Raw genomic sequence first — 27,868 nt, forward strand, 5'->3', positions numbered from 1 at the left:
CAACTTTAGAATTGTAATACATTTGTCTTATGAAAATAAAAGAAATAATCACCATTATGCATACAAACTAAATTATAAATTCAATTCAGTTTGATAAGCATTTATTGTGCACTTACTTTATGACAAGTACTGGGGCCAAAAATACAGCAAATGAAGCAATCCCTGCCCTCAAGTTTAGATTTGACATGTGTATTCCTTCATACACATGCCCTCCCTTCCATGTATTTTCCCTAGGAATGTCCAATCTTCTCACTTGTGGTGAATGAATGGAAAAAATGTGTCCCAGGTTTATAGGTGAAATGATTTGTTCCCTTGCTCCTGTGCCCTATGGGGGCACACCATCATTACTTTGTAGTACTATGTACCATAATCCATATATTTTTTTTTTCTTTCTCTCTCTCTTTTTTTTTTTTTTTTTTTTGCAGAGGCAATTGGGATTAAGTGACTTGCCCAGGGTTACACAGCTAGGAAGTGTTAAGTATTGGAGGTCAAATTTGAACTCCTGACTTCAGGGCTGGTGCTCTTTCCACTGCACCACCTAGCTGCCCCAATCCATATTTCTTCATAGAAGTGCTTCATTCATCCAAGGAGTAGGCTGCTTGATGAGCTGGATTGACCATAGAAAAATGTACTATTTCCCAAATGGAACTGGAAAATTTGAGTGTGGGTCAAAAAGTTTATTGACCTGGCTGGCATTCCCACAAGTGAATACTAGCTTTGTCTACCTGATTTCATCAAACACATATGTGGAATTTACATGTGTAGCACTCTTCAGTAGGGTTATTGCCATAGAGAAATAAAGTATTCTCTTACTTTATGAATTCTCTCTATGCATGTAGCTTCTGCCCATGAAAAAAAGGATTTGTTCAACTGACACTAATAAAGAACTTGTTATGTACAGCACTCAGTGTTAAACACTGAAAACAATTCAGAAATTAGATAAGAAAAAAGTTCTTGTCCTCAAAGAGCTTTCAGCCTAGAAGGGGAATAAGGCACAGACAATTCTAAAACAGTTTTCACTTTATGTAAGTGGACCATTCCCCAGACTTCTATGTAAAGCAATTTTTCTGTAAGGGAATTTGTTCCTACTCGTCCACTTTGCTTAGGCTATATTATATAACAAAGATATACACAAAATAATATCTTTATGCAAATCATAAATATACACTAAAATATAGCCACATTTAACACTGTCTCATGATTATAAACAGAATTGTGAAAAGTAAAGTTAATGATAAAGCATGTACAGTAAAGTTAACATAGGTGTGCAGTATGGAGCTCCTTCCTTGCCCATTGTACCTAGCCTTTATCACTGATGGCTAGCCGCACAACTTTTTTATGAAGCTATTGAGAGACATTTGGGCAGTGGCTCTCTTTCCCCCTCCTCGTATATCTGATGATAGCAAACAATATTATCCTTGACTAGTGTTAGAAATTTAACATTTTTTTTAATTATTTGGATTTATCTTTTCAATATCTGGAAAAAAATTCATTCAAATGGCAAAATGCTTTTGCCAGCTGTTTTGACATGAAAGCTGTTTTGACCTCAGGTTCTGAAGCTTCCCTTTCTTATTCTGCAATCTTTTTAGCTAACAACTCAATCAGATCCTCATTACAGATCTCTAGATCATACTCATCTACTTCTACCTCTAATTTCAATGCTAATTTTACAATCTTGTTATTCACTTCTTTGAATATTTCCACTTTGTCAAATCCACGAATTTCAAGTATACTTATGCCTTACAGAATCATTTTTCCCCCCTGAGGCTGGGGTTAAGTGACTTGCCCAGGGTCACACAGCTAGGAAGTGTTAAGTGTCTGAGACCACATTTGAACTCGGGTCCTCCTGAATTCAGGGCTGGTGCTCTATCCACTGCGCCACCTAGCTGCCCCCAGAATCATTTTTTGAGGGGGGCAAGGGAGTGAGGAAATTAGGATTAAGTGTCTTGCCCAGGGTCACACAGTTAGTTTAAATGTCAAGTGACTGAGGCCAGATTTGAGCTTTCAGAATTCATTACATAATCAAATTTGTGAATTTATGTAAAGTGAAAATTGGCTGTATACATTTTAGGATAATCACAGAGAGACAAGGTGGCAGAGGGCCAGGTATGGAGTCAGGAAAACCTTGGTTCAAGTCCTCTCTCTGATACTTACTGTGTGACTTTGGGCACATCATTTAAGTTTTCTGTCCCCAAGCATCTCTCTAATATGATAAATGACAAAGGAGTTGTTAACCTTCACCTAGTAGAGGGGAGAGGAAGTGTTCACATCAGAAGACCTCTAGACTAGTGATATTATAGAGCTTGAATGCACCAAAAGTATGTATTCATCTGTGTGTATGCAATTAGCACTGTGGGGGGAAAAGTATTACATGAGGCCTGGTGGGGAAATTTAAAAGATTAAGAGAAGTAGCACAAAGGAATCATGAAGGCTGCTTGAAGGAAATGGAAGCTGAGTTATTGCATAAAATTATGGAATTTAGAAGGCACCTTAAAGGTCATCTACTTCAACCCATTCTATAATCAAGGGAAACTAAGGTCTCAAGTAGCTTCTTTTAGAATTTTTTTCACTACTATCACAAGGAAGAACAGAAAAAAGCAGGCTTTCTTTAGGGTCTAAACATCTTATCCACAATCATAGAAACATCAGATTCAGAATGACTTCCTCTCCATAGGTAGATCAATTATGCCACTCCAGAACACCGCCCCCCAAGACACACACACATACACACACAAACTGTACCTTTCTTATACACACATATACATAAACTTATCCTATGAGAACTATATCCATCAACTTCTTTAATGATGATGATAGCATTTATAGAACAGGTTTGCAAATGCTTTACATGTTATCTCATTTGGTTCTCAAAAATGAGGTAGCTGCTATTATTATCTCCATTTGTAGATACTGAAATTGAAGTTTAAAGAGATGAAGTGACTTTCTCAGGATCGCACTGCTAGTAGGTATCATTTAAAGTCGAGTCTGCCCAATTCCAAGTTTAGTACTCTCTCCACTATGCCAGCCACCTACTTGTATTATATCTGGAGCCAAAGGATCAGTAGCTTTAGGAGGTCTCATGCTGGTATTGAATACTGTCACCACACCACCCAAGAGTTTTAGTCTTCCAGTGGTTCAGTCAAAATCAGCTGTGCATTTTCTTCCCTAATGTTTCTGTTGCCTAGTACATTTCTAATGCGGGCCCAGAACAGAGGCCTTTCCTGAGGATTCTCAGGCCAGGTAATAAATGTTTGCTTTTTCACGAGTTTCCGGAGTCGATGGTAGCTGGATAGTCGGTAGTTGGGGATCTCCTCCAGGAAAATCAAGATGATCACATCCTGGTAGTCATAGAACATCCTGAGACTAGCCAGTTGCACTTCTAGCCTGCACCACTCACTTCGGAGATAGTCGTTGCTAACAATACAGAGAGTCTTTCGACTGGTGTTAATGGCATTCTGAATATTCTCAAAGATGTCCATTCCTGGTTCAAAGTCCCGATGGTGGAGGCAGAGCTTAAAAGTAGGCTGTCCATCCATTTCGAGGGCAGGTGCAAGCTCCTTATAAACCCACTGCTCATCAGCGGCATTGAAGGAGACAAAGGCGTCATAGATGAACTCCCTTTCTGACCGATGCCACTTGGCCAGGTACAAAGATTTAAACATATAGATCCCATATCGCATGGATGTGATCATGTTGGTACCAAACCAAGAGAAGATCATAGTTGCAAGCACCAGGCTGAAAGAGCAGAAGAAGTAGATTTTACCTGTGTCAAAATTGCATATGGCAGTATCAAAACCCACTAGTAGGCTCTGTGTATTTGGCTGCTGACAATGAAAGCTCCCCAGGTAGGGGATGTGGACACTAGGAGTACTGATGGACCAGTTCTTGAACCATTCATTATCACAGATGCAGTCAAGCTTATTCCCATAGACATCAAAGTATGTCAGGGACTTTAGGTTTTGCAAAAGGTTTTGATGAATAATTTTCAGGTTATTGAACCTCAAGGAAAAGACTTGAAGGTGTTCCAAAGCAAAAAACATCTCAGGAACTAATGAATCCAAGTTGTTATTCTCTAGTCGCAATACTTTCAGTTGTTTGAGTTTTTGGAATAAGGAGGTATTTAAATAGAGACCCCGATCTCCAGCTTTTGTCCCTGAGATATCCAACCTAGTGAGATTAAGCAGGTAGTCCAACTGGCAGTGATCTAGAAATACCCTGGAGTTCTTTCCCAATAGTAGCTCCTGCAAACTACCCAGTCCTTGGAAGAAGTTGATTGGGACAACCTGAATCCCATTTATTTGTCCTTCTAGGTTGAGGTATTTGAGGGATGGGAGATCCTTAAAGGGAGGATATTGGAGGCTCTTGGTAGTTTCATAAGTTATCTTATTAAAACTAAGGTCTAAAATCTCTAGTCCTTCCAGTCCTAGAAACACACCAGGAAGAAAATCAGACAGGATGTTGTATGCCAGATCAAGTTTGTATAGTTTGGTGAGGCCAGAAAAGGCCTTTTTCTCTATAGTGGTCAGGCGGTTCTGGGAGAGGGTCAGAACCTGAAGCTTCTTCAGAAATAAAAAAGTGTTCCCTTTCAGAGTTCGAATATTGTTCTCCCGAAGGTTTAGGTTCTCAAGACTCAAAAATTGACTAAAAGAGTATTTATCAATTGCCACTATCCAGCACCCAGCCAAATCAAGCTCTTTCAGTGTATGTAGACTATAGAAGGACAGGTTGTTGAGTTTTGTGATGGGGTTTTTGGAAAGAGAGAGAGACTGCAAACGTTTGAGAGGAGCAAATGCAAAATCTGGAAAGGTTTCGAACTTATTTCTACTGAGATCTAAAGCTGTCAAATTCTGGAGGGAATTCCAAGTCTTGTTGCTGATCAGGGAAAGCATGCAGCTGTTCAGATTCAGCCACTCAAGGCTGGGCATGCCATTGAACTCACCATCACAGAGATGGACCAAATCTTTATTGTTGCTCAGGTCAAGGGACAAAAGCATAGTACAGTTGGTGAGGCCTTTGATGTCCTCTGAGTTAATTCCATTTTTCTTAAAAAGTAATGTCTTTATCTCTGGCAAGTTTTGGAGGAGGTGACATACTGTGCTCAAGCTGGGCGATGGATTAATATCACTGAGGTCCAGCTCCATCAGATTCTGCAGATGTTTGGCCTGAAGCTTTTCCACATTCATCTGTGTCCCACTCAAATTCAAACTCGTCACCTGGGGTAGAGACTCCAGATGCACATTTTGAATAGCATTCTGGGAGACATCCAAGGTGGTTAGATTAGGAAGTGACAGAGTGGAAAAATCCAAGTCTACCAGATTGTTCCTCATCAAGATCAGCTTAGTGAGGGAAACCAGGGTTGTTGGACTATAGTTCAGGAAAGCAATAATGTTGTTTGTAAGATCAAGAATTTCCAAGCTTGGGAGATGCTGAACAGCTGCCAGGATGTTGGAAAAATTAGTTATTGCATTACGAGACAAGCTTAAGTACTGTAAATTGACAAGTGGGACAAAGGCATTTTCATGGATCCAGGTAATTTGATTGTGGCTCAGGAGCAAAGTTTTCAGACTGGATAGGCCCTCAAAAGAAGAGTTAATATTCGTAAGTTTATTTTCTACCAGGTTTAAAAGGGTCAAATTTTTAAGCCCCTGGAAGGCTCCTGGACCAATGTCCCAAATAAAGTTCCACTCCAGTCTAAGATCTATAAGATTAGACAGATTAGCAAAGCTTCCAGAAGGCACAGTTTTGATTTGGTTGTGTGTAAGGTTGAGATGAGTGATATATCTAGGGAGATCACGAATGCCTTCCTTCAAGCTGGTGATGTTCTTCCGGATACAGATCACATGGTGAAAGTCAAACTCATACTGGGTGCAGTGATGGAATCCATACATCTCTATCAGTGACAGCAGAGAAAACTCAGCAAATATGAACCAAAGCCATTTCAATGTTACACCTTTGGTTTCAGGGTTCATCTTGTTGACTGTAGACCCAAGAGGCTCAGGAAGAAAAGGTCCCTTCACGTGTACGATGCTTCAGGCTTCATCCCAGCTTTGGTTTCTCTGCAAAAAGAAGAGAAGTACTGGAGAGCATTTTCTCCTAATAAACAGTTGGAAGTCACTTGTGGGGAAGTAGAAGCCATTGTACTTCAATCCTTCCTTCTATTCCAAACCTATTTCTAATGAAACCTCTGTGGATTACTTCCTCAGTGACCAGTTTAGGCTTTTTCCCCCTAGAATCAGGATTGGTCCTACATATAGGCAGAGTAGGCAGTTAGTTGTCAATATGGTGACTTTGGGACAGCTAACCTGCTCTACATCCATTTTCCCCATTGTCTAGGTTAATGTCTGAAACAGCCGATGGGAAATTCATTTTGTATGAGGCTTTTATTTTGCCTGCAGCAAAGAAGAGGAAAAGAACACTGGGCTGGGGAGCAAGAGACTTGATGGTTCTAGTCTTGGCTCTGCTAGTAATTAGCTTGGTAACATTGGATATGCCACTCTCTGACAATCACTTTAAGAGCTAAGGTCCCATCTAGATAAAGGATTCCATATATTTCTGTTAAATGTCAATGTGATGGTTTCAAAGATGCCTTTTTGCCTTAAATCTAAGATCTGATAAACTCTGTGAGGTAATGAGCCTCAAGAGAAATTGAGAACTCAGTGTGATCAGTTCACTTATAGAATAAATAATTCTCAGAGATGGCAAGGATCTCAGAAGCCATCTAAGGCCACATATACCTGACCAACCCTTCCTTTTATGAATCTCTTCAATAAGTATTGATATAATATATATTGATATAATAAGTATTGATATAATAATATTCAGCCTTTATATGAACTCCTCTGGGGTGGAGAAACCCACTACCTCCCAACCTACTCCTTTCTACTATGGAAGCATATTTTTAAAAAAATTTTTTTTAAAATTCAACCAAAAGTACTAATAAAGGATCTTTTCTCACTATACACTTCAACAACAATACTGTATGAGGATGTATTCTGATGGAAGTGGAAATCTTCAACATAAAGAAAAGCCAACTCACTTCCAGTTGATCAATGATGGACAGAGGTAGCTACACCCAAAGAAGAAACACTGGGAAGTGAATGTAAATTGTTAGCACTAATATCTGTCTGCCCAGGTGGCATGTACCTTCGGAATCTAATGTTTATTGTGCAACAAGAAAATGATATTCACACACATGTATTGTATCTAGACTATATTGTAACACATGTAAAATGTATGGGATTGCCTGTCGTCGGGGGGAGGGAATAGAGGGAGGGGGGGTAATTTGGAAAAATGAATACAAGGGATAATATTATAAAAATATATATATATAATAAAAAATTAAGTAAAAAAAAAAAAAAAAAAAAAAAAAAGGATCTTTTCTCCAACCTAAAACCTTTTCCAGAATTTTCCCTTTAGGAAAAGAGATAGAACAAATGCTAAGGCCTTTCTCAGAGAAACAGATTAAGGATAAGTTTAAGGAAACTAAAATCATGTGGACATAAGATCATCACACACCCCTTGACACTTAGTAAGTGAACTGACTTCTAAGACTCATTCACCCAAAGGTAATATCTTATCTGATTATGCATACATAAGTTAAGAAGATACTGATCACTGGGAAGAAACCCTTTTCAAGCCTTGAGGCAAGTGGTAGGGGAAGGAATTAGATAGTAACTGTTTTGGAATGTTAACCCCAAACTATATTTCAACACCATGATCATTTCCTTGTTCAAGATGCCTATAAATGTTTTAGCAAATCATCCTAGGGATAGAGACTCATATCCAAGGGCATGGGGGATGTCTATCTCAGGGTTAAAAATCCTTAGGTATTGGATTTATGACAAATTACATTTTTCCTCGACATATCTGTGCCTATAATCTTTTTTTTTTTTTTTCAACAGTTAACTGGTGCCATTTACTCAGATCCTGATCCTAAAACAAGCCAGCATTGGGCTCAGAACAACTTCTCCTTGAAAGACTTCCACAGCCAACTCAATGGGAAGTGCTTTTCAGAGCAGTCAGCCCTGGCTCCTGATGAAAGATCGAGTGTATCAGACACACAATGAGAGGTATTTATGCTGACTGTTCATATCTCTGTTTCCACCTTGGATGTTATATGTGACAAGCTTTCTTTATCTTCTCCATAGCATGAGGCAGCCGATCTGAACAGCAGATCTCCCAAGACTTAGTGACCTGAGCTTATGAGCAAATGGGAATTCCATGAACTTGACACGAGTGAACTCTGTAATCACTCTGAAACTGTGTTCCCTTTTGTTCTTGGAGTCTCAGGCCCTTCTGGGAAGGCATATCTCCCCAGACAAGTTAAGTGGAGTCATCTGACTGGGCCATTTCTAGGGCAAGCCAGATCTCTATTCAAACTCAGGCTGAGGAAGCCTTCAAAGCAATTTCATTTGAGAGATCCTGGTCTGATCAGCTCAGGCTGCCACAGCACCCCCACAAAGAGCTGCTCCTAAAATAGGTTTCCTTTTACTCATTTTTTTTGCAGAAGGTCCAAAGCGGCTTGCTCCGCTTCCTTGACATAATGGCCAGGACCCTGCCCACTGAAAAGACATTCCCTTCTAAGTGCCAGCCTCCATTTCCCTAATAGGACTCTGCCACTGAGGAAGTCAGTCTCTTAGCAAAATTGGCTTCCTATCCAACAATAAAACTCCATTTTTGTTATTAATATTTCAGGTTTGTGAATTCTTTCATGAAGGACCTGTGACAACCAAAAGGGGATTTCCACAATTCTCTGCACTGCCACTAATCTCATCAAACTGAGTGCCTCTCTGTCCAGGGCCTTCAGTCTAAAAATGAAAGTTCGGTGTTTTATTCATTTTGCTTGGCAGCTTGTTTGGTGTTTCAAGATATAGAAGCCTAAGGAGTGATTGATTTTAAAATCAGCAGATCCTTCACGATAAGAGTTATGTGCCACAAGAACACAAGGCTCACCCTTAGGAGTGTTTGATCTCAAAAGATCCTTTTGGTCATTTTGAAGTGATCAAAACTGGTCAATGGTCCCTTCTGACCGAGTGGCTAATATGAAGATCAGCAGATGCTCAGGGATGCACTCTATGCCCAGAAAAAAAAAAAAAAAAAAAAAAAAAAAAAAGACCAGGTTTCCTAATAAAGGAGAGGAAACTCCCATTGGTCTCAAGTTCCTTTTTGGTCATTGAACTGGTAGGAGGATCCTCCACTGTGTAGGAGAGGTCAGTATTGTTATGTCCAACTTGTAAAATTTTAGAGGAAGCCGAGACAAAAGAATATCTCTGTCTAGGAAAAGCTGGCATTTCTATCTCCCCCACTAGAGAAATGAAACATAAAAAAGCTTACACAAAATGAATTACATAAGGTTTTCAAAAAAGATCCTTGAATCTAAATGAAGAATATATTCAACACAGTTCGGGTGGTATGATGAATATTGCTAGCAACAGATATGTCTGTATCTATTCTTTGTGTTTGTGTTGATATATGTTTGGCAAAAAGGTGCTTAGGCCTTAAAAAAGTTTTATGTTCAGTGATTTCAAAAATAGGCAAAGGAAAAATAACCATTTTCTGACAAATGCCTGAAGTTTCTTCAGCTAAGCCTTACCTAGTTAGTGCTTAAGAACCACCTTAGAGGTATTATCTTTTTTTAATAGTATTTTTTCCAATTACATGTGAAAATGGTTTTAAATATTCATTTTTTTATAAAATGTTGCATTCCAAATTTTTTCTCTCTCCCTCCTTCTAATTCCCCCTCCCAATATGGCAAGCAATCCAATATGGGTTATCCATCACGTAAACATATTTCTACATTGGTCATGTTATGAAAAAAGAAATAGAACAAAAGGAAAAAGTCATGAAAAACAAAAAAACAAAAAAAATGAAAATAGTATGTTTCTTTAATCTGCATTCAGTCTCGATAGCTCTTTCTCTGGATATGAAAACCACTTTCTATCATAAGCCTTTTGGAATTGTCTTGGATCGTCGTATTGCTGAGAAGAGCTAAGTCAATCATAGTTGATCATTGCACAAAGTTGCTGTTGCTGTGTACAATGTTCTCCTGATTCTGCTCACTTCACTCAGCATTAGTTCATGTAAGTCTTTCCAGGTTTTTCTGAAATCTGCCTGCTCATCATCTCTTATAGCACAACAGTATTCCATTACATTTATATTAAGTACTATTACGTTAAGTCTTCTCTCCAACTTGGAAAGAAGGAAGCTTATTAAAGTCAGACTTTCCTTAGAAAAAGGCCATGTAAAATGTTTTGAGGGAAAAAAAATGAAAAAAAATTCATTTTAAGAATTTCGTTTACCTATCCATTCCTATCCATTATGAGCTTCTGAATATGATGGAATTTAATTATTTAGCAAATGAGAAGCAAAGTCATTTAAAAGGAATTAAAATAGGTCATGCATTTGCAAGTTATTATGAAAGAAAGAAATCAACTGGAAGTTATTTTATGTTGTGAGGGAAAGGAAGGGAATAAAGCATTTGTATAGCACCTCCTGTGTGCCAGGCATTATGCTAAGCATGTTTTTAAAAATTACAATCATCTTACCGAGTCTCACAATGACTTGCCCAGGGTTACACAGTTAGGAAGTATCTAAGGTTAGATTTAAACTCAGATATTCCCAACACCAGGACCAGAGTTCTACCCACCATGCCACCTAGCTGCCCTAAAATTTAAAAATCTAGTATGAAGGGAATTTTCAAAAATAGAGCAGGGGGTTCCAGAGGACAGAGTAGAATGGTGAGAGAGGAAGTGGGAGAAAGGATCTTCCCTTTAGCAGATGGCAACTAAATTGGAGGAAGATGGGAGGAGAAGGTAGGAAGCTAGGCTTCATAGCATGGGGGAAAAAAATGAGTGAGATCCTCATTCTTTAGAGTTCCAGGATAATATAACAGGGTGTCACTTGCTAACCTCCAGGCCACGTTGCTCTGTTCCTTCCCTTCCTTCTTTTCACCTTTAATTTTTGGGGTTTTTTGGTGTTTCCTTCCCTTAAATAATATGAGCTCCTTGTAGGCAGTGGGTAGAAGCAGCAAGAGTTCTGTAAAGGGGTCTAGATCAGTGAGAACCAAAAGGGAAGTGACTTGCCTAGGGTCATTCCAGTGTAATGGGTTACTGGCCAATAGGAATCTAGTCCTTTGGGAGTGAACAAAAATTTGTTCTATCTGGTGCCAAATCATATGAATGTTTGGGGATCCTAATTGGGTGAGCATGTATAATAGATGGCCCCATCCTCCACTTCAGAGCATGCACAGGTATCCTATGAGAGTTTATCATTTACTTGCTGTGTCACCAAGAAAAGGATTTTAACTGTCCACTGAGAACCAACTATGTGTACATACAAAAAGCACAAGTAGGTCATCTTTTTCTCTTCCTTGCTACTGGCCATGAGATGTTAGAAATTCTTTTAACAACATCTAACTCTTTGAGAGCTGATGGTATGCATGCCTTCTGGATGCCTCCCATCCCACCCCAACAGGCTGACCTCTGAGCTCATGACCTCCTGGGCAATCCTAGATCTGGGATAGTGCTGCTTCCTCTTTGCGTCTTCTTTCTTTTGTTCCAGAGCTTGAAAGCTTAATAGAGGTACCAGAAGTCTAGCAGCCAAGCCTGGGAGCCAGCCCTGAGAAGAAAACTGTTTAGCCAAGCCCATCAGGTGAACGGATCCAGCCATCTCTCCTGGAGGACAATGTGGAACTAGGCTCAAAGGACTATAAAACACTGCATTATCCTCTGGCCCAGCTACTGCTTCTAAGTCTATAACCCAAAAAGAGGTTAAAGAAAACAGAAAAAGACCTATATGTAGAAACAGGTTTATAGCAGCTCTTTTTGTGGTGGCAAAGAATTTGAAATTAAGGATATGCCCATTGATTGGGGAATGGCTAAACAAGTTGTGGTATATGATTGTAATGGAATATTTCTGTGCTATAAGAAATGATGAGCAGCACTACTGGGGCTGTTTCCCAAAGAGATAATAAAAAAGAGAAAAGGATCCACATGTACAAAATACTTTAGCAGCCCCTTTTTAGTGCCCAGGAAATGGAAACTGTGTGGATGCCCATCAGTTGGAGAATGGCTGAATAAGTTACGATACATGAATGCTATGGAATATTATTGTTCTATTAAAAATGATGAGCAGGCTGGTTCCAGAAAAGCCTGGAAAGACTTATACGAACTGATGCGGAGTGAAGTGAACAGAACCAGGAAACATTGTAACACGGCAACAGGATTATGTGATGATCAACTGTGACAGACTTGGCTCTTTTCAACAATGAGGTGATTCAAGACTATTCCAATAGACTTGGGATGGAGAATATCAATCACATTCAGAGAGAGAAGTATAGAGAGTGAATATAGTTTGAAGCATAGTATTTTTACCTTTTTACTTGTTTTCATTCTCATGGTTTTTTCCCTTTTTTTTCTGATTTTTCTTGTACAACATGGCAAATACTGAAATATGTTTAAAAGGATTGCCCTATCTTTAACCTATATCAGATTGCATACTATCTTGGGAAGGGGGGGGAGGTAAGGAATAGAACATAAAGTTTTACAAAAATGTATGTTGAAAATTATCTTTATATGCATTTAGAAAAAATAAAATGCTAAAAAAAAGAAATGAGCAGGCAGATTTCAGAAAAACCTGGGAAGACCTAGATGAACTGATGCAAATTGAAGTGAGCAGAATGAACATTGTACACATTAATAGCAATACTGTATGATGATCAATTGTGACTAACTTAGCAATTCTCAGTAATACAATGATCCAAGATAATTCCAAAAGATTTACGATGAAAAAATGCTCTCTATCTCCAGAGGAAGACCTGATAGAGTCTGAATGCAGATTGAAGTATACTATTTTTTGCTTTCTATATTTTTTCATATTTTTTCCCCTTTGGGTCTGTGTCTTCTTTCACAACATGACTAATATGATAATATGTTTTGCATGACTGAACATGTATAATCTTTTTTTCTTTTTAATTTTTTATTATAGCTTTTTATGTACAAAATATATGCATGGGTTATTTTTCAGCAATGACTCTTGCAAAACCTTCTGTTCCAACTTTTCTCCTCTTTCCCTCCACCTCCTCACCTAGATGGCAGGTAGTCCAATACATGTTAAATAGAACAAGTATAATCTTTTATCAAATTGCTTATTGCCTAAGGGAAGATGGGAGAGAGAAAATTTGGAACTCAAAATTTTTAAATGAATGTTTAAAATTGTCTTTATATGTAACTGGGGAAAAATAAAACATTATTTAAAAAAAGAAAAGGAGAAGTCTTTTTATTGGAAGAAGTTTTTCCCCTCACTAGGGTGAAAGAAAATATTTTTAAAAAAAATTTAAAGACGCAAATAAGTATTTTTCTTTAAGATCTCTCCAAGTACTTCAGTAAAAAGTGAAAACGCAAAGCCGAATTTTAGAAGTTTTTCTAAGACCTAAAAAGAACAGGGAAGAAAACTTTGCTAAAGTGTGTTTAGAGCATGAGAAATCTTTTTACCAACTTTAAAAGTACATATTAAAGGGCAGAACCAAATTGTCAAATTAGGTTAAAAGAAATTAATGTTGCCACCAAATTAAGCCTACCTTTTGTAAGTTGTAAGTAAAATTGTGAATACATTATTACAACTAATAAATAGAATTGATCTTAGGCTGACAGCAGGATCACAGACACATAACTGTCACAAGTTGTAAACTTCATAGAAGAGACATGTAAGCCTTTGAGTTCTTTTTTTTAATTAAAAAAAAAAAATTTTTAAGACCTTGACTTCTAAATCTCCTAAAGAAACTTAGAAGAAACTCAGGCCTGATTTCAAGTTGTGTCATATCTTGTCATATGTGCTCTCTTTCTCTGTGTTTTTTGAGTGATAGAACTAAATTTAGAATTAGTGGGTTCCTCCCTTCAAATAGGAAAGTACCTCATACAATTAGAAAAAACTTTATGAAATCTAAACAAGAACACTGATCAAAAGGCTTTATCCCTGATACAATGGGAAATCTGTGTGTGCTATCTTACTTGTGCTTTGTGGTAATCCCTGCTGACAGGTGCTTGAAAGCATTTGGTTCTATTTTTTCCTTTGAATAATTCAACCAAAGGAGAAAGACTTTAAAAGGTAAAATGTTAATAATAAAAAAGCCTTCAGAAAGGACAAGCCTTTTTTTCCCCTATATTTCCAATATTGGTCACATTAGAAGTTGTATAGATGACGGAAGATGACAGATTTAAAAAATAATAAAATGAAATAGAGACTAAATTTATTGATCTCTACTGTAAATTTTAAAATTACGATTTGAAAGTTTTTATGAAGTATTTTGATATGCTTTTGAGTTGCCAGCAAACTTTGTAGTTTAATGAAAACAAAAATTGACAAATCAGTCACTCCATAAAAGGAACTTTAAAATGAGTTTGATTTTATGGCTATAGAAGTTTTAAAATAAAAAATAAAAAAACCCTTGGGAAAACAGTATAATTAGAATAAATTAGAAGTTAGAATAAAACTTTTGTGAGTTTAATTCCACAACTCAGAATTTTTAAAAAGAAACATTTGCTAAGCCCAAGAAATTTTAGTCTCTATCTGAAGTTTCTGGGTGTCATTCTGTGAAAGTAATTTTAACTTTAGTGTAGGTTAAAGGTATATTTAAAAACTACTTAAAGTTGAGACAAATTTACTGTAGGAAGGAAGTAAAAGCTTTTTTTATTAGAAGGCAGAACAGGAACATTTTAGACCACCTTCAAATTCCAAAAGAATAGCAGTAAATTGAGCTGAAATTTATTTATCCTTTTGTTGCTTACTGTTTTTAGACAACCAACCTGAAGACTCCAAGCAAGTCCTGTTATCTGCCCCTACATCAGGACTGAAGGTGAGTCCAAAAGTGCTCCCAAAAAGAGAAAAGCTTGTTTTGAAATCAGAAGCAATTGAAGGTAAGTGAAATTTAATGCTATCATGTAGATTAAATCAATTGTTCAGGTAAATTACAAACACAGTAAAACTTGTATTGAAATCAGTGGAAGTTAAAATTGTATTTTGACAACACTGTTATAAGTGAGGCTTTAATAAATTGGGGTGTGAATTATTGAAAATAGGAATTATTTCAGGGTTCTTCTTGTTTCATTGTTAAACATAAAGCATAAGCACATCGATAATATTGGCTCCTGAAATTTGAAATGACCTTCATGAAAGTTGATATCTTTAAATTATTACTATTAGTAATTATATAGCTATATTTCTATTAGGTGAATCCAAAGTTAAATTAGTATGATGATGATGATTTCTGTACATTTAAAATCACCAGAGAATTAAATAACCTATTAATCTACAGTATTGGAAAATATCAAAAACTTTGTAAAAAGAAGAGACAAGTAGGAATAAAGATCATTCACAATCAACAGCACCAAAATAGAAACTGTTTTTACACAATGCTATTGAACTATATATTTTAAGAAAGAAAAATAACTCAAATGTGGGAAAAACTATAATATTTCATTTAAAGTACAATAATAACAACTTACTATAGTGAGAGGAGTAGCTTTAAGATACCTTTAAGATACCAATATTTGTGCCATTCTTGTGCCATAGTTGAGCCCTGGCCATGAAACAGGTGGATGAATATTTTTCCAGCATAAAAAAGGTTAACTCTGAGAAATAGCTAACTTCCCTTCCAAGGTCATTAATGAGGAACTAGGAGGGACTTAAACTTTCTACTTGTGTTCAACAATTTGTATTTGGGTTTAATTGACTGGCACTTATTAAGGACAAACAAAAAGAACTATAGGCCTTAAAGAAATCTGAAGGAACCATGCATTTGTAAGTCCTAAGGGGGAAAAAAATGCAACACTATTGACATTAATTGGTTTTGTGTAATAAAAACTTGTTCTGAAGTATAAAGAGAAATTCAATGGAGTAAAGATTAAGTCTGTATGACTGGGAAATAAAGACTAGAGGAAATAAGCAAGCAGGAAAAAAAAATAAGAGGAGTACTGGATAAGGCAACAATAAAGGTCTAGTTTTGAAGAATTTTTATAAAATGAAAGAAAAGGCAGTTTAAGCAAGCAGGGATGAGAGAAGACTGGGTAAAGAATTTAAGGAAGGTTAGAATCTGCACTGACAGTATAAATAAAGGGCTTGAAAGAAAAGGGGTTGAAGTTTAGAAAAGGAAATTTAAGAAATAGTTTTGATCCCACTAAAGAAAAGGCAGATTTGGGGAATTGTTTTGAGAAATGCCTTAAGGTACAATGATAGGGTTAAGCTAGAAAAATAAAAATAATTGTTTTGGCTTTCTGGATGGTTGAAATAAGGAAACAGTCATGAGGACTGGGGGCATCACCATGAATTTTTGTGAATAGAAGTCAACTAAAAATAATGGATCTTTGTGAAAAATGAGGCTTAGTTACTGCCACTAGTAATTATAAATCAAAAACTGATCAGGTTGAAAATTTTGTGTTGAAGCTACACTGTAATTGTATATTAGAAAATTTAATCAGTCTTTGTATGTACAAGATGATAAAAAGGATAATAGCCCATATCTCCCAGGGTTATTGGAGGAATTAAATGATTCTAAGGGCTTAGCATAATGATCATTGTATAAATGTTAACTATTGCTATTAGATTTTGGATTAAGTGATTTGTCAAAGATAACAACACATATGATTTTTCTAAGAAAGCTTTATCTAAACCAATAAGATATTCTCTAGACTTTCATTTTTCTTGTGTTGTGGAATTGGGAAGAATGTTACATATGATTAAAAATGTGAGTTCTCTTTTATTAGGAACATATGCTTTTAAACATATACTGCTATGTAAAATTTTTCTAAAAACAATCGTCAAGTTCTGTTAGGAAGGTCACTTTCCTATTGAATTATTAAAGTGAATGTGATAACTCTTTGAAAAAATTATAATAATGAAGTGTCTTTCACCTTAAATTCTTATGATTTGATAAGAGGATTGAGGCACTCTCCAACTAGAGTTATGATCTAAATTTCTAACTGCTTTTGTAAAGTTATTTTGAATCGAACTAAATTGATGTCATTTGGCTAAAGTTGAGCATCTTATGAATTGAACTGCTAAATTAAGGTAGCAAGATTGCTTTTTAAAAAACTAGCAAATATTCAATGGGCTATATTTTCCTCAAAATTATTCTCCTACGTGTATACATATATTGTATTTAATTTATACTTTAACATATTTAACATGTATGGGTCAACCTGCCATCTGGGGGGGGGGGAGGAGGGGGAAAATTGGAACAAAAGGTTTGGCAATTGTCAATGCTGTAAAATTACCCATGAATATATCTGGTAAATAAAAACTATAATTAATAAAAAAGTATTCTTCTAAAGGGAAAGATTTGTCTTACTATTTATAACTGCTCTACTTACTTTCTTATTTACTGCTGTAAGTTAACCAGTAATTCAAGTATTAACTGAGAAATCAGAAACTAAACATTCTAAAGTACTAAGGAAACAGGCCTCTCGAATTCTTTACAGTAATCTTTAAGAACTAGAAAAATCTCTGGCATGTGGTAAACACTACATAAATGAACTAGCGTCATTTCTTTAATTGACTAATTCCTCCATACTGGATTACCCTATAACTCTAAATAACATATGCACAGTTGGTGCATTTTGCCTCCAACAACTATACTGGATGTATGGAAACTAACTGTTAATGCATGCCATATGAATTTGAACCAATACTGTTCATGATTAATTATATCCTGCCCTAACATATGACTAATGAAGTTTTGCTATTTGAGGCAGAATCTTATGGAACTTGAATTTGATATACTTCTAAATTTTGATTTCAAGTTTAAGCTCTCATAAGGCCATTAGCCCATCATTTAAGAAAAATGTCAGGAGCTCAATGGGAGTGGTATCTATGAACTCTTAGCAACCTTAGGAAAACTAAAATAAGGACTCTTTTGACTCAATTTCCCGTCCAAGATATTTTCCAACCTGGTTTAATTCTGAGTCTGGCTGTGCATGCAGTTGGCGGTCTATGATTCATGCCTGAAATCAAACAAGAACCAATAAACAGCATTAACACTGCTATGTCCCTCTTTTTATCCTCACAAGAAATTCCATTCATAAGGACAAGTGTACAAGGATGTCTCATTTTTTCATTGTAATACACATAAGAGAAATACCCTATTGGTGACTTTTGACTGAATAACATATGCCAGTATAGTACTATTACAGTGTAGAATCAGCTTAAATTGACATTTGAATTACAAATAATAAAGACCATGAGACCGTACAATTTAAGGGCTATGTAGTTTTTAGGAAATCATACTATACTTTCATTATATTAATATGATAATAATATCCTCACAAAGGGGGAATTAGCAAAAGATGTGACTTCATGAGGGATATGGCACACTTTTCAAAATTAGATTTAGAATTTTGCATGTGAAATTGCATTGATAACTGTGAAGAGACTGAAACTTCTTTTCTATTTAAAATGATATATTTTTGATATGATTTGATATGATAATTTTAAGAGACAGAGTCTTTGCCAATTCAGGCCTTCATGATGTAACAAATTCTCTGAAGTCTCAGATGAGCTGTGTTCTTAATTTGATGTTCTTCTTAAAACTCAATTTCATACTGAGTTTGTCTTAAACCTTTCTTTATGCCCTCAGAACATGAGAAACAGATCTGGAAGGAAGAGGCACTTCCTAAGAACATAGCTTGTTCCAGAAAGATTTGTTAATGAAAATGGGGCAAATTGCTCTGACTCTGAAGTCACACTCAGACCTTGAGGGAGACTTGTTAAGAGCAGAGACTACTTGAAGGAGTCTGATTCTCTGCTCAAGTAAACTATAAGGAAATTATTTTCTTAAAGATCAAAGGAAGAAGTGAAAAGGAATTCACTTCAAATCAGTTAGCCTGACTACTTTGATTTTCATTTGATTGTAGGATTAGCTCCCTTCTTTAGGAAAAGCTAGCCCTAATAGCTAAGCCAACTAACAAAGATATTCTCTTGGGTCTAGGTTATCCATAGATTTAGTTAATAGATAGATGGATAGGACATTATCCTTTAGTAGCAGATAATTGAAAGGAATTTTTGTAGCAATTTCTTTTGTAGAAATTCTTTATAGGAATAAAATAATTATAGGACTATGACTCATTTTAAAGGTTCAGTTTTTTTCCTGGAAGCTGAAGAAAGGGGGGTTGACTCCTAGCTTACTGATTCTAAGTTCCCTTTTTATCTTGAACTAACTGTTAAGTATAATTTAAATAATATATTTTTTTGTAAAGTTAAGGTTCCCTTTCTGGCAACTGGAAGATGGAGATTGATTGCTAGTTACAAGATAACAAAAAATGAAACTCCTCTTTCCCAGTCTGAAGTTCCCCTTTTCCTGACAGCTTTAGGGCAGAGATTCCTAGGCATTTCACTTTGATGAACAGGTTAATAAGACACAGGTTTTAATCCAAAAGAATGTCAGATTTAATAACTGCCTTACCCCTAACAACTCCCCCTTCTTCCCCACCCACGTCCACACTCAAAATGTTGTCAACAGTATTAATTAGGTTCGGAAAGTAGGGGAGGAATAAAATAGTCAGATGATCTACCTTGTCTAACCGAATTACACTCAAAACAAGTTTCCTAAGATTGCTGTAATTTTTAATTGCTTTTTTCTGTTATAAATATAAGTTCTGTAAATCACTCCTTGGTTAGTAATAACTGGGGGATTAGCCAACCTAAAGGTAATCTGTTGACCTCTGCTGCTGTTAAATCATTATTTGGAAGCTCTATACCTCAAAATTATTTTCTAGGTCAGATAATTAATTTTAACATTTGGAAGAGTAAGTTCAGAGCCTTGCTACACAAGTATGTAGCAGAAGACAGATTCAAACCTAGATTCTCAGATTCCAAATTCAACTCTATTTTTTTTTCAAGAGTTCCTGTTAAAAAGAAACCAGGACTTCAATATGAAAATGAAAAAAGAATCTGAAGAATCAGAGGGAAAATTCTGCCATGTCAGGAGATTGACAGATAGAAGAATAGAAATAAAAGGAAAGAGGACCAGGGAACACTAGGATCTAAGAAATTTATATGAGGGGAACAAGAAAGCAGCTAAACACTTTGAGGAAGAAGCAACTGTTCTCCAAGGAACCCAAAGAGCAAAAGCATTATACAGTACATGACATTCTACACCCATAGCCCCTCATCATCTCTCTACCAAGAGGAGAGAAATACATTGCTTCCTAGCTGTGCTCTGGGCTTCACTGTGAAATTAATATGATACTATTATATTAATAACTTATTATTAATTTTTGCTCTACCTTTTTTTTCTTACTTCTGTAAAGGCTCAACTCCCAAAAAGTTCAGTCTCTGAAGGGCATGGCTGAATGATGAAATTACTCCTAGCCTCCAAGGCACATGTTCTTTAAGTTGGGTATCCAACTGAGAAACATAATTTCTGTTTAGTGTATAAACTGAATTACATTGGGAGAGCCTTTGCCTGGGGGAGGAACCCCTGTCCTTGATCCCCTTCATTAGACTTTCTGGAAACGCAATTCATGAAGGAGAAAACAAGCCAGAGAGGTCAAGATGGAAATGGCTTTCCCCTGCCCAGGTTGTTGGAGGCTTCTGCATCTCATGATCAAGCTACTTTCTCAGCAGGAGGAGCTGAAGACTTTTAGTCCATCTTCTCGTTAAATCATCAAAGTTGAGTTTTACTTCTCAGGGGAGTTCCCTTTCAGAAGATACACATCTAATTTAAGGCATTTCAGAATCTCTCTCCTCGTTTTTGGTTACCAAAAGAAACCACTATCAATTTATGATTACAGGCTAGCCTAATTAATTGATTATTAATTTCCTGGAAACCCTTTCCCTTGAAGGTTTTAATTTGTCACAATTAATTTACCCAGATCTTAACATTTAATAAAATTTCTCATGTTATTTTTGTGGGAAAAAATGGAGAAAGAGAGATGAACTAGACAACAATACAATTAGCTGTATTTGGAGAGGGTTGAATTGAATGACCCCAGGGATGTGAGCTTAGCCAGTGCTATCTGACATTCATCATGGCCTTAAATAAGGGTTAGATGGTATACTTATTCAATTTGAAGATGAGACAAAGCCTGAAGTAATAGGAAAACCAGAATCAGGGTACACATAGCTCTTGACAGACTAGGATATTGGGCTAAATCTAGTAAGATGAAATTTAATAAAATAAAAACTGGCAAGTCAGACTCTGAAAAATCAGTCTCACTAAATATAATATTGGGGAGACTTAGCTAGATAGATAGCAATTCATCTGAAAAAGATTGGGGGGTTTTAGCTGCCTGAATTCTTCATAGGAATTTATAGTATGCCATGCTGGCTAAGAAAGCTAATATAATCTAAGGTGGGATTGAGGGGCACAGTTTCCTAAACGAGGAGTGTAAGAATCTTGTCAGACCAAATCCCACAGGATTGTAGATTTACAACTGGAAGGACTTTATCTAGTCCAGCTTCCTTATTTCACAGGAGTGCTTAAATTTTTTTGGTGGGGGTGAGGTGGGTATGGACCTATTTGCTAGTCTGATAAAGCTATGGACCCCTTCTCAGAATAAGGCTTTGTTTTTGTTTTTTATAAATTCATAATTGAAGTAAATATTCAGTTTTAGTTTGAAGTTTGTGATAATCAATAGGAAATTTTTTCCCATTCAGGTTCACATTTTCCCTGACTCCCAGTTTAAGAATTCATCTTGTAGATGCTACATCTATTGCCTAACCTTGGAACCCAGTCTCCTTGCTGCTTATATCCCCTTTAAATTCACTACTTAGGATCCCTGACCATGTTCAAGGCTTAAGCTCATTGCTATGTTCTTTTACCAGCTTTTCTGGCCTCCTTGGTTGTTACTGCTTTCTTCCTCCTCAAATACTCAGAAATACTTAACTGTTTCTATGTTGCATCAATCCAAGAGAACTTAAACTGCTTGAGGGCAGGAACTGCAATTATTTTGTCTTTTTAGCCCCATACCTAGCATGATGACTTGCTCAGAGGAGGCTTAGATAAACAAGGAATGAGATGTATGTACTGAACAAACAAAAGAGTTTCTAATATACTCGATGCTTATACCATCATCTACTGCTGCCATGCTTGTTATAATCAAAGATATGGCATAAGGAAGCTTCAAGGCTGCAAATGCTTTGATTCTGTTATCTAACATCCAACAGCAGGTCTAGCCAAGAAAAGATAAATAGGAAGAGGAGAAGGACCTCACAGGCCCCTCTTGTGAGGCTCAAATGAGATCCCTTATGTAAAACGGTTTGCAACCCAGTGCCACTTGTTATTATTAGTGATATTTTAAAAGCTAACAAAAAACCCTTAAGAAGGATAATTACTTGGAATTAGAGAGCATTTGAAAGTTGATAAATATTTTACAAATATTATTTCATTTATTCCTCACTACAACCCTGAATCATAGATGCTATTACTATTTCCATTCTGTAGATGAGGGAACTGAGGCAAACTAAGATTAAGTGGCTTACCCAGAATCATACAGCTAGTAAGTATCTGAAACAGAACTTGAACTCAGTCTTCCTGACTCTATGCCCAGCATTCCCACTGCTGTACCATTTAGCTGCCTTTTAAATTTATGGAATCAATATAATGACTAGGGTCAGTAAATATAGATATTGGCATATTTGCTTGCAAAGAAACAGATATCACAGTGGTAATTAAAATAATCTAGAAACTCAAGATTTGTGCTAGTGGTGTGGATCAGACTGAATTTCTGGGCAGGTTTGTGAAGAACTGGGATTTAAAATCTCTCTAGATACTAACAGTTGTGTGTGTGTGTGTGTGTATGTGTGTATGTGCCTCGGATTGGACTAAATGAAGGGAAGTAAAATTTACTTTTCCTTACAAGAGGGAAGCATATTGATAAGTTGAAGAATGGCCATAGGAAGGTAACTAGGGTTGTGAAGGACCTCTAGTTTTTGTCGCTAGCTTCTTTCAAGTTCCAGCTAAAATCCTACCTTCTACAGGATGTCTTTCCTTATCCCCTTTAATTCTAGTGCTATGTCTGTTGATTTTTACCTACTTATTTTGTCTATTTCTTGATTGTACATGACTGTTTGTTTGTTGTCTCCCCCCATTAGATCATGAACTCCTTGAGAACATGGATTGTCTTTTGCCTTTCTTTGTATCCTGAATACTTAAAATAGTGTCTGGAACATAGTATGTGCTTAATAAATGTTTACTGATTGGCTGACTAATTAGATGTAGACTGAGTTGAGTTTCATAGATATTGGGTTCCCCAGGACTGGGGAGGTCTTCAAGCAAAGTTTAGATGACCATTTATTTATTGGTCAAGAGGTTGAGAGGATTCTTCTTTAGGTATTGGTTAGACTACATGACTTTGAAGCATTCTGGGATTTTTTGAGATCCTCTTGGCCTTGGCTTGGGGAGTCAATCTTATACCACGTTTAATGGTAAAATAAATAAATAAAAATAAAAATATGCATTTTTGTAAGGCCAAGAAGGAGAACAAAAAACAGTAGCGCCAGAACATTTACTGTTATGGAGCAACAAGGAAGTCATCCTTTAAGTCTACAAGAAACAGGACAAAAATAACCAGTTTAGGCAAGATGTAGTTCTGCAAGATTAGTTCTACTATGGAATCCTTGTCACTAAGGAACTACTCAGAGGTATTGGGACATAGTTCTCCCTACTAACATACTGCTGCTGGCTCCAATAGCTGAAGAAGGAACAGATGTTCCCACTAAGGGGTATTTCCAAAGGTCACGGGATCTGGCAGAAAGGAACTAAAACTCTAAACAGATTGTCCCTTCCTTCACCTGAGTACTTGGTGGGCCTTCTTGTCCTATGGTTTCATCCAATCTTGGTTTATAGAGACTTAAGGGGGGAATGAGCATTGTCATCAGATACTCGAAGGATTATGCTAGAAGAAAAGGATTTCATTTGTTCTACTTGGTCTCAGAACCCAGAACTAAGAATAATGAGGGGAAGTTGCAGAGAAGTCAATTTCTGCTCCACAGAAAAGGGTATAAGTGGGAATGGAAAGATAAAGTTAAAAATAAGTAGACTGCAGCATATTACTAATGATGATTTGCATCCATAAAGTAACATAAAAACGTCAGGGGCCCATATGACCAGAAAAGAAAGGAGTTGGAATAGTCCAGCCATGTCGCAGAGGGAATTTCTGCTTAGGTTCAAGTTGGACTAGGTGACCTCTCAGGTCCCTTCCAGCTCTGAGCTATAGTTATCTACCAGCTGGCCCCCAGAGACTCCTTAATTCCTGCTCTAATCTACCAAATGAAGTCTTAGCAGCCTGACTTTGGTGAGTGTTTATAGGACAATATAGATGGTAGGGGTTTCAAAGCATCCTCCAGTCCAGGCCTTTACCTCCAAGCAGAGGAACATCTAATCATATGAAAGAAAAAAAATCTCTACATGGAAGGCCAGTCCAAAGTCCTCTTGAGGACGCTGTCTGAGTATTTGGAGACCCTGATCATCTATTCTCTTTATCTTTCATCCTGCAGATGTGTTAAACTGGATCTTGTTCTGGTCCCCCTGACCACTCCCTCTCCTTCTAATCAGTAGAGTGAGTTTATAAGAGCAACAAGTAAGACGACTAAGGAGAGGAACAACATTTATAAAGTGTGTCACATAGCTACCCAAAAAATCACATCCTGATGCTGAGTGCCGAGTCCCAGGAAGCCATCTAGACTTTGCAGTCACATGTAAATCTCAGACAAGTTCCAGAAGACCAGCAGAACCCCGAGTGTTCTGGATAACTTTGAAATGATATGAATTACATCTGTTCTCCTAAAATGAGACCCTCCCTCCCAGCCATCTTCCAACTCCATCTGGGTCCATGATACCAAGTACCCTGCCTCTACTCAATGGCTATGAGTGATTCTCAGCACCTCCTCCTGCCCAGACTCTTCCTCATACCGCCTGACTTCATCTCCTACTCTATCTGCAAATATACACTGCTTCTGTTCTCCCTTTCACTGCTTGTCTGTGTACTGTCTGTGTCTGTTTGCCTTACACCTTCTGTAACCTATTAAAATGTGATTATAGCCTCACTTTCCACTGCCAGCATTGTCTTTTCTTGAGAGTACCCAAAGAACTGGGTGCCTGCCCCATTTCATATACTAGATCAAGTCAAGGTGTGAGATAATGCTTGGGCTTGGATGTTTATTTGCTTTGTGACCTTGAGGCTAACTCACTTAACTTTTGTCCATTTCAGTTTCTTCATCTGTAAGATGGGGATAATAACATTATCTTCCTCTCAGGGTTGATATGAGAATCAAATGAGGTATATGTGTGTGTGTGTGTGTGTGTGTGTGTGTGTGTGTGTGTATGTATGTATGTATATATATATATATATATATATATATATAGAGAGAGAGAGAGAGAGAGAGAGAGAGAGAGAGAGAGAGAGAGAGAGAGCGCACTTAGTACAGTGTCTAGCACACAGCAGCTGCTTATTAAATTCTTGTTTCTTCCTTTCCTGCAATTTATGAGCATTGGTCCTCTGTGGGAGTGCAGAAAAACTGGCTTACACCCTCAGGATAGTAGAAATGATCTAGAAAGAAGCATTCTGAGAAGAGAGGTACCAAGTAATTCTAAGCAGAAAATAAACTACAGGGAAGGTCAAAAGCCAAAGCTATATAACCTCAGGTGCCTATCTATCAAAGCACAGAGCATGGTCAAAGAATAGAATTCATTCTTACCAAAAGGTAAGTATACATTAAGCATCTTGATCATGTGGCTTGTTAGTAGGGGTGCTTAAGCAAGTACCCAGATACCTCCAGGGCCCTCCTTCAGTGTTTTTTTCACTACATAATGCTGATCAAAGTGGATCTGGCCAGGTTTATTAAATACTTGAGAATCTTTTAGAATGAAGAAACACAAACTTCCCAGGCACAAATGCAAGTATCAAAAAGTATATGTAGGGGTTGGCTAGGTGGCGCAGTGGATAGAGCACCAGCCTTGAATTCAGGAGGACCCGAGTTCAAATCTGGTCTCAGATACTTAACACTTCCTAGCTGTGTGACCCTGGGCAAGTCACTTAACCCCAGCCTCAACCAAAAAAAAAAAAGTATATGTGACATTTGTTCTTTCAATAAGGCTATAGGGTTGCAAAGCTGATATTATATAGCAATTGCAATAATAATTTCCTGAAGTTTGCCTTGAGCACATGAGATACTATTTATTCAGCAAGGGTTGGGGCATGAGGAATGGGCATAAGGGTATAAGGCAGGGGCAGGCCATGCAAATGGCAGGGCACCCACCATAAGACAGCATTGTGGCCGCAGATTTCCCCTAGTGAGTTACTAGAAGAAAAATCTTTTGGGCTGTCTTGCCTCTAGGAAATATCACTTAAAATGATCCCATAGAGAATGGTGAGAGAATTGGGCGTAAGGGAATATGGCTTGTGCTGTGAGGCATTCAAAGATCAGGACCAACTACTTACCTGTAATGCATTTGGAGGCCATAATCTTGATGCTCTTCTTTCTGGGGCAGATAATCCCTTGAAGATGAGGGAGCTCTTTCTTAAGAAGCTCAGTCAGCTCTTTGGACTCTGAGTGTACATGAGTAGAGACAAAGAGAACCAAAAAAAAAGTGGTCCTTCTCCTTTATTACTCCCAACTTGCCTTTTGTGGGAAGTGAGGAAATTTTCCTCAGTCACAGTGCAAAACACCAGGGATTTATGATGAATAATTTTTGACCTTCTAACCTGAAATCCTGAAATATGAATGGTTCAACCCAGAGTACCCCCAAAATATTCACCAGGATTGGCAAGCCTATCCCTCTTGTCTCCGCCAAGAATTTGCCTCATCAACCCTCCCCACCAGTTGTCTTCAATTTGTTTATCCACCAACTCCTTCTCTATTGCCTACATAAATATATTCAGATCTCCCCAGTCTTAAAAACAAAACAAAAAACCCAACTCTTTCACTTGACCCTATTATTCCCTCAAACTATTATCCTCTATCTCATCTCTTTTTCACTGTGAATTTTTTTTTTTTTTAGGCTGGGGTTAAATGACTTGCCCAGGGTCACACAGCTAGGAAGTGTTAAGCGTCTGAGATCAGATTTGAACTCCCGTCCTCCTGAATTCAGGGCTAGTGCTCTATCCACTGCACCACCTAGCTGCCCCATCACTGTAAAATTCTTACAAAAACCTTTTCAGGAGTTGCTTCTATTTCCCTACATCCTACTCACTTCTCAATCTCTTATAATCTGACTTTTGCTTGACAATGCTAAACTCAAATTATTCAAAAATTGCCAGTAATCACTCATTACTAAATCCAAGGGCTTTTTTGTCCTTATCTTTACAGTTATCTTGTATACTGTTTTGATCACTTCTTCCCTTTAAATAGATTCTCTTTTCCTTGGTTTTCTTGACACTTCTCTGTCCTAGTTTTCCTTTTGCCCATTTGATTACCCTGCCCCACTCACCTTTGCTGAACTGATGCAGAATCCAGGTTTTGTTTCCTATCCATGGATTTACCAAAGTTCTATCCTAGTTCCTCTACTCTCTCTCTCTCTGGATCTTCTCTGTCTTCATGGATTCAATTACAATCATTACGCAGAGAACTCCAAATCTCCATATTGAGATCTTTTTTCTCCCCAGAGTTCTAGTTACTATCTTCTACTTCCTATTGGACATTTCCATCTGTATGTCAGCAACTACAACTCAAAAGAACTAAAAACAGAACTAACTGAAAAGATCTCATGATCTTCCCCCTGAAACCCAGCCCTATTCCAAATTTCCTTATTTTTTTTTTAAAGGCATCACCACCCTTCTTGTCACTCTTACTTTTGATCTTGGAGTCCAACACCAAATCTTCACTCTCCCTCACATTCCATATCCAATTAAGTGCCGGGTCTTGTCAGCCCTACCACCCC

At 37.2% G+C, this 27,868-nt stretch overlaps 1 protein-coding gene and 1 long non-coding RNA gene across 3 annotated transcripts in view; one reads left to right on the forward strand and one right to left on the reverse strand.

Annotated features, from left to right (window-relative positions):
* The window catches only part of LOC141548348 (uncharacterized), a 31,011-nt gene extending 16,153 nt beyond the window's left edge, over window positions 1-14,858 (forward strand). Inside the window, exons 2-3 of the long non-coding RNA XR_012483908.1 lie at window positions 7,902-8,069; window positions 14,793-14,858. This is a non-coding gene — a long non-coding RNA (uncharacterized LOC141548348). The remainder of the gene's footprint in view (window positions 1-7,901; window positions 8,070-14,792) is intronic.
* Window positions 72-27,658, reverse strand: LOC141548342 (toll-like receptor 13). 2 transcript variants are annotated; one of them, XM_074277152.1, is made up of 3 exons: window positions 27,419-27,658; window positions 26,430-26,537; window positions 72-6,056 (listed from the first exon to the last, which is right to left on the reverse strand). In XM_074277152.1, the coding sequence occupies exon 3, from the start codon at window positions 5,967-5,969 to the stop codon at window positions 3,120-3,122; it is 2,850 nt and encodes a 949-aa protein (XP_074133253.1). In that variant the 5' UTR covers window positions 5,970-6,056; window positions 26,430-26,537; window positions 27,419-27,658; the 3' UTR covers window positions 72-3,119. The 2 variants fall into 2 exon arrangements, with proteins under 2 accessions (XP_074133253.1, XP_074133254.1); XM_074277153.1 differs by lacking the exon at window positions 26,430-26,537.
* Between the last annotated feature and the right edge of the window lie 210 nt (window positions 27,659-27,868).

Source organism: Sminthopsis crassicaudata, chromosome X, assembly GCF_048593235.1.
Source record: "Sminthopsis crassicaudata isolate SCR6 chromosome X, ASM4859323v1, whole genome shotgun sequence".
NCBI classification, from domain to species: domain Eukaryota; kingdom Metazoa; phylum Chordata; class Mammalia; order Dasyuromorphia; family Dasyuridae; genus Sminthopsis; species Sminthopsis crassicaudata.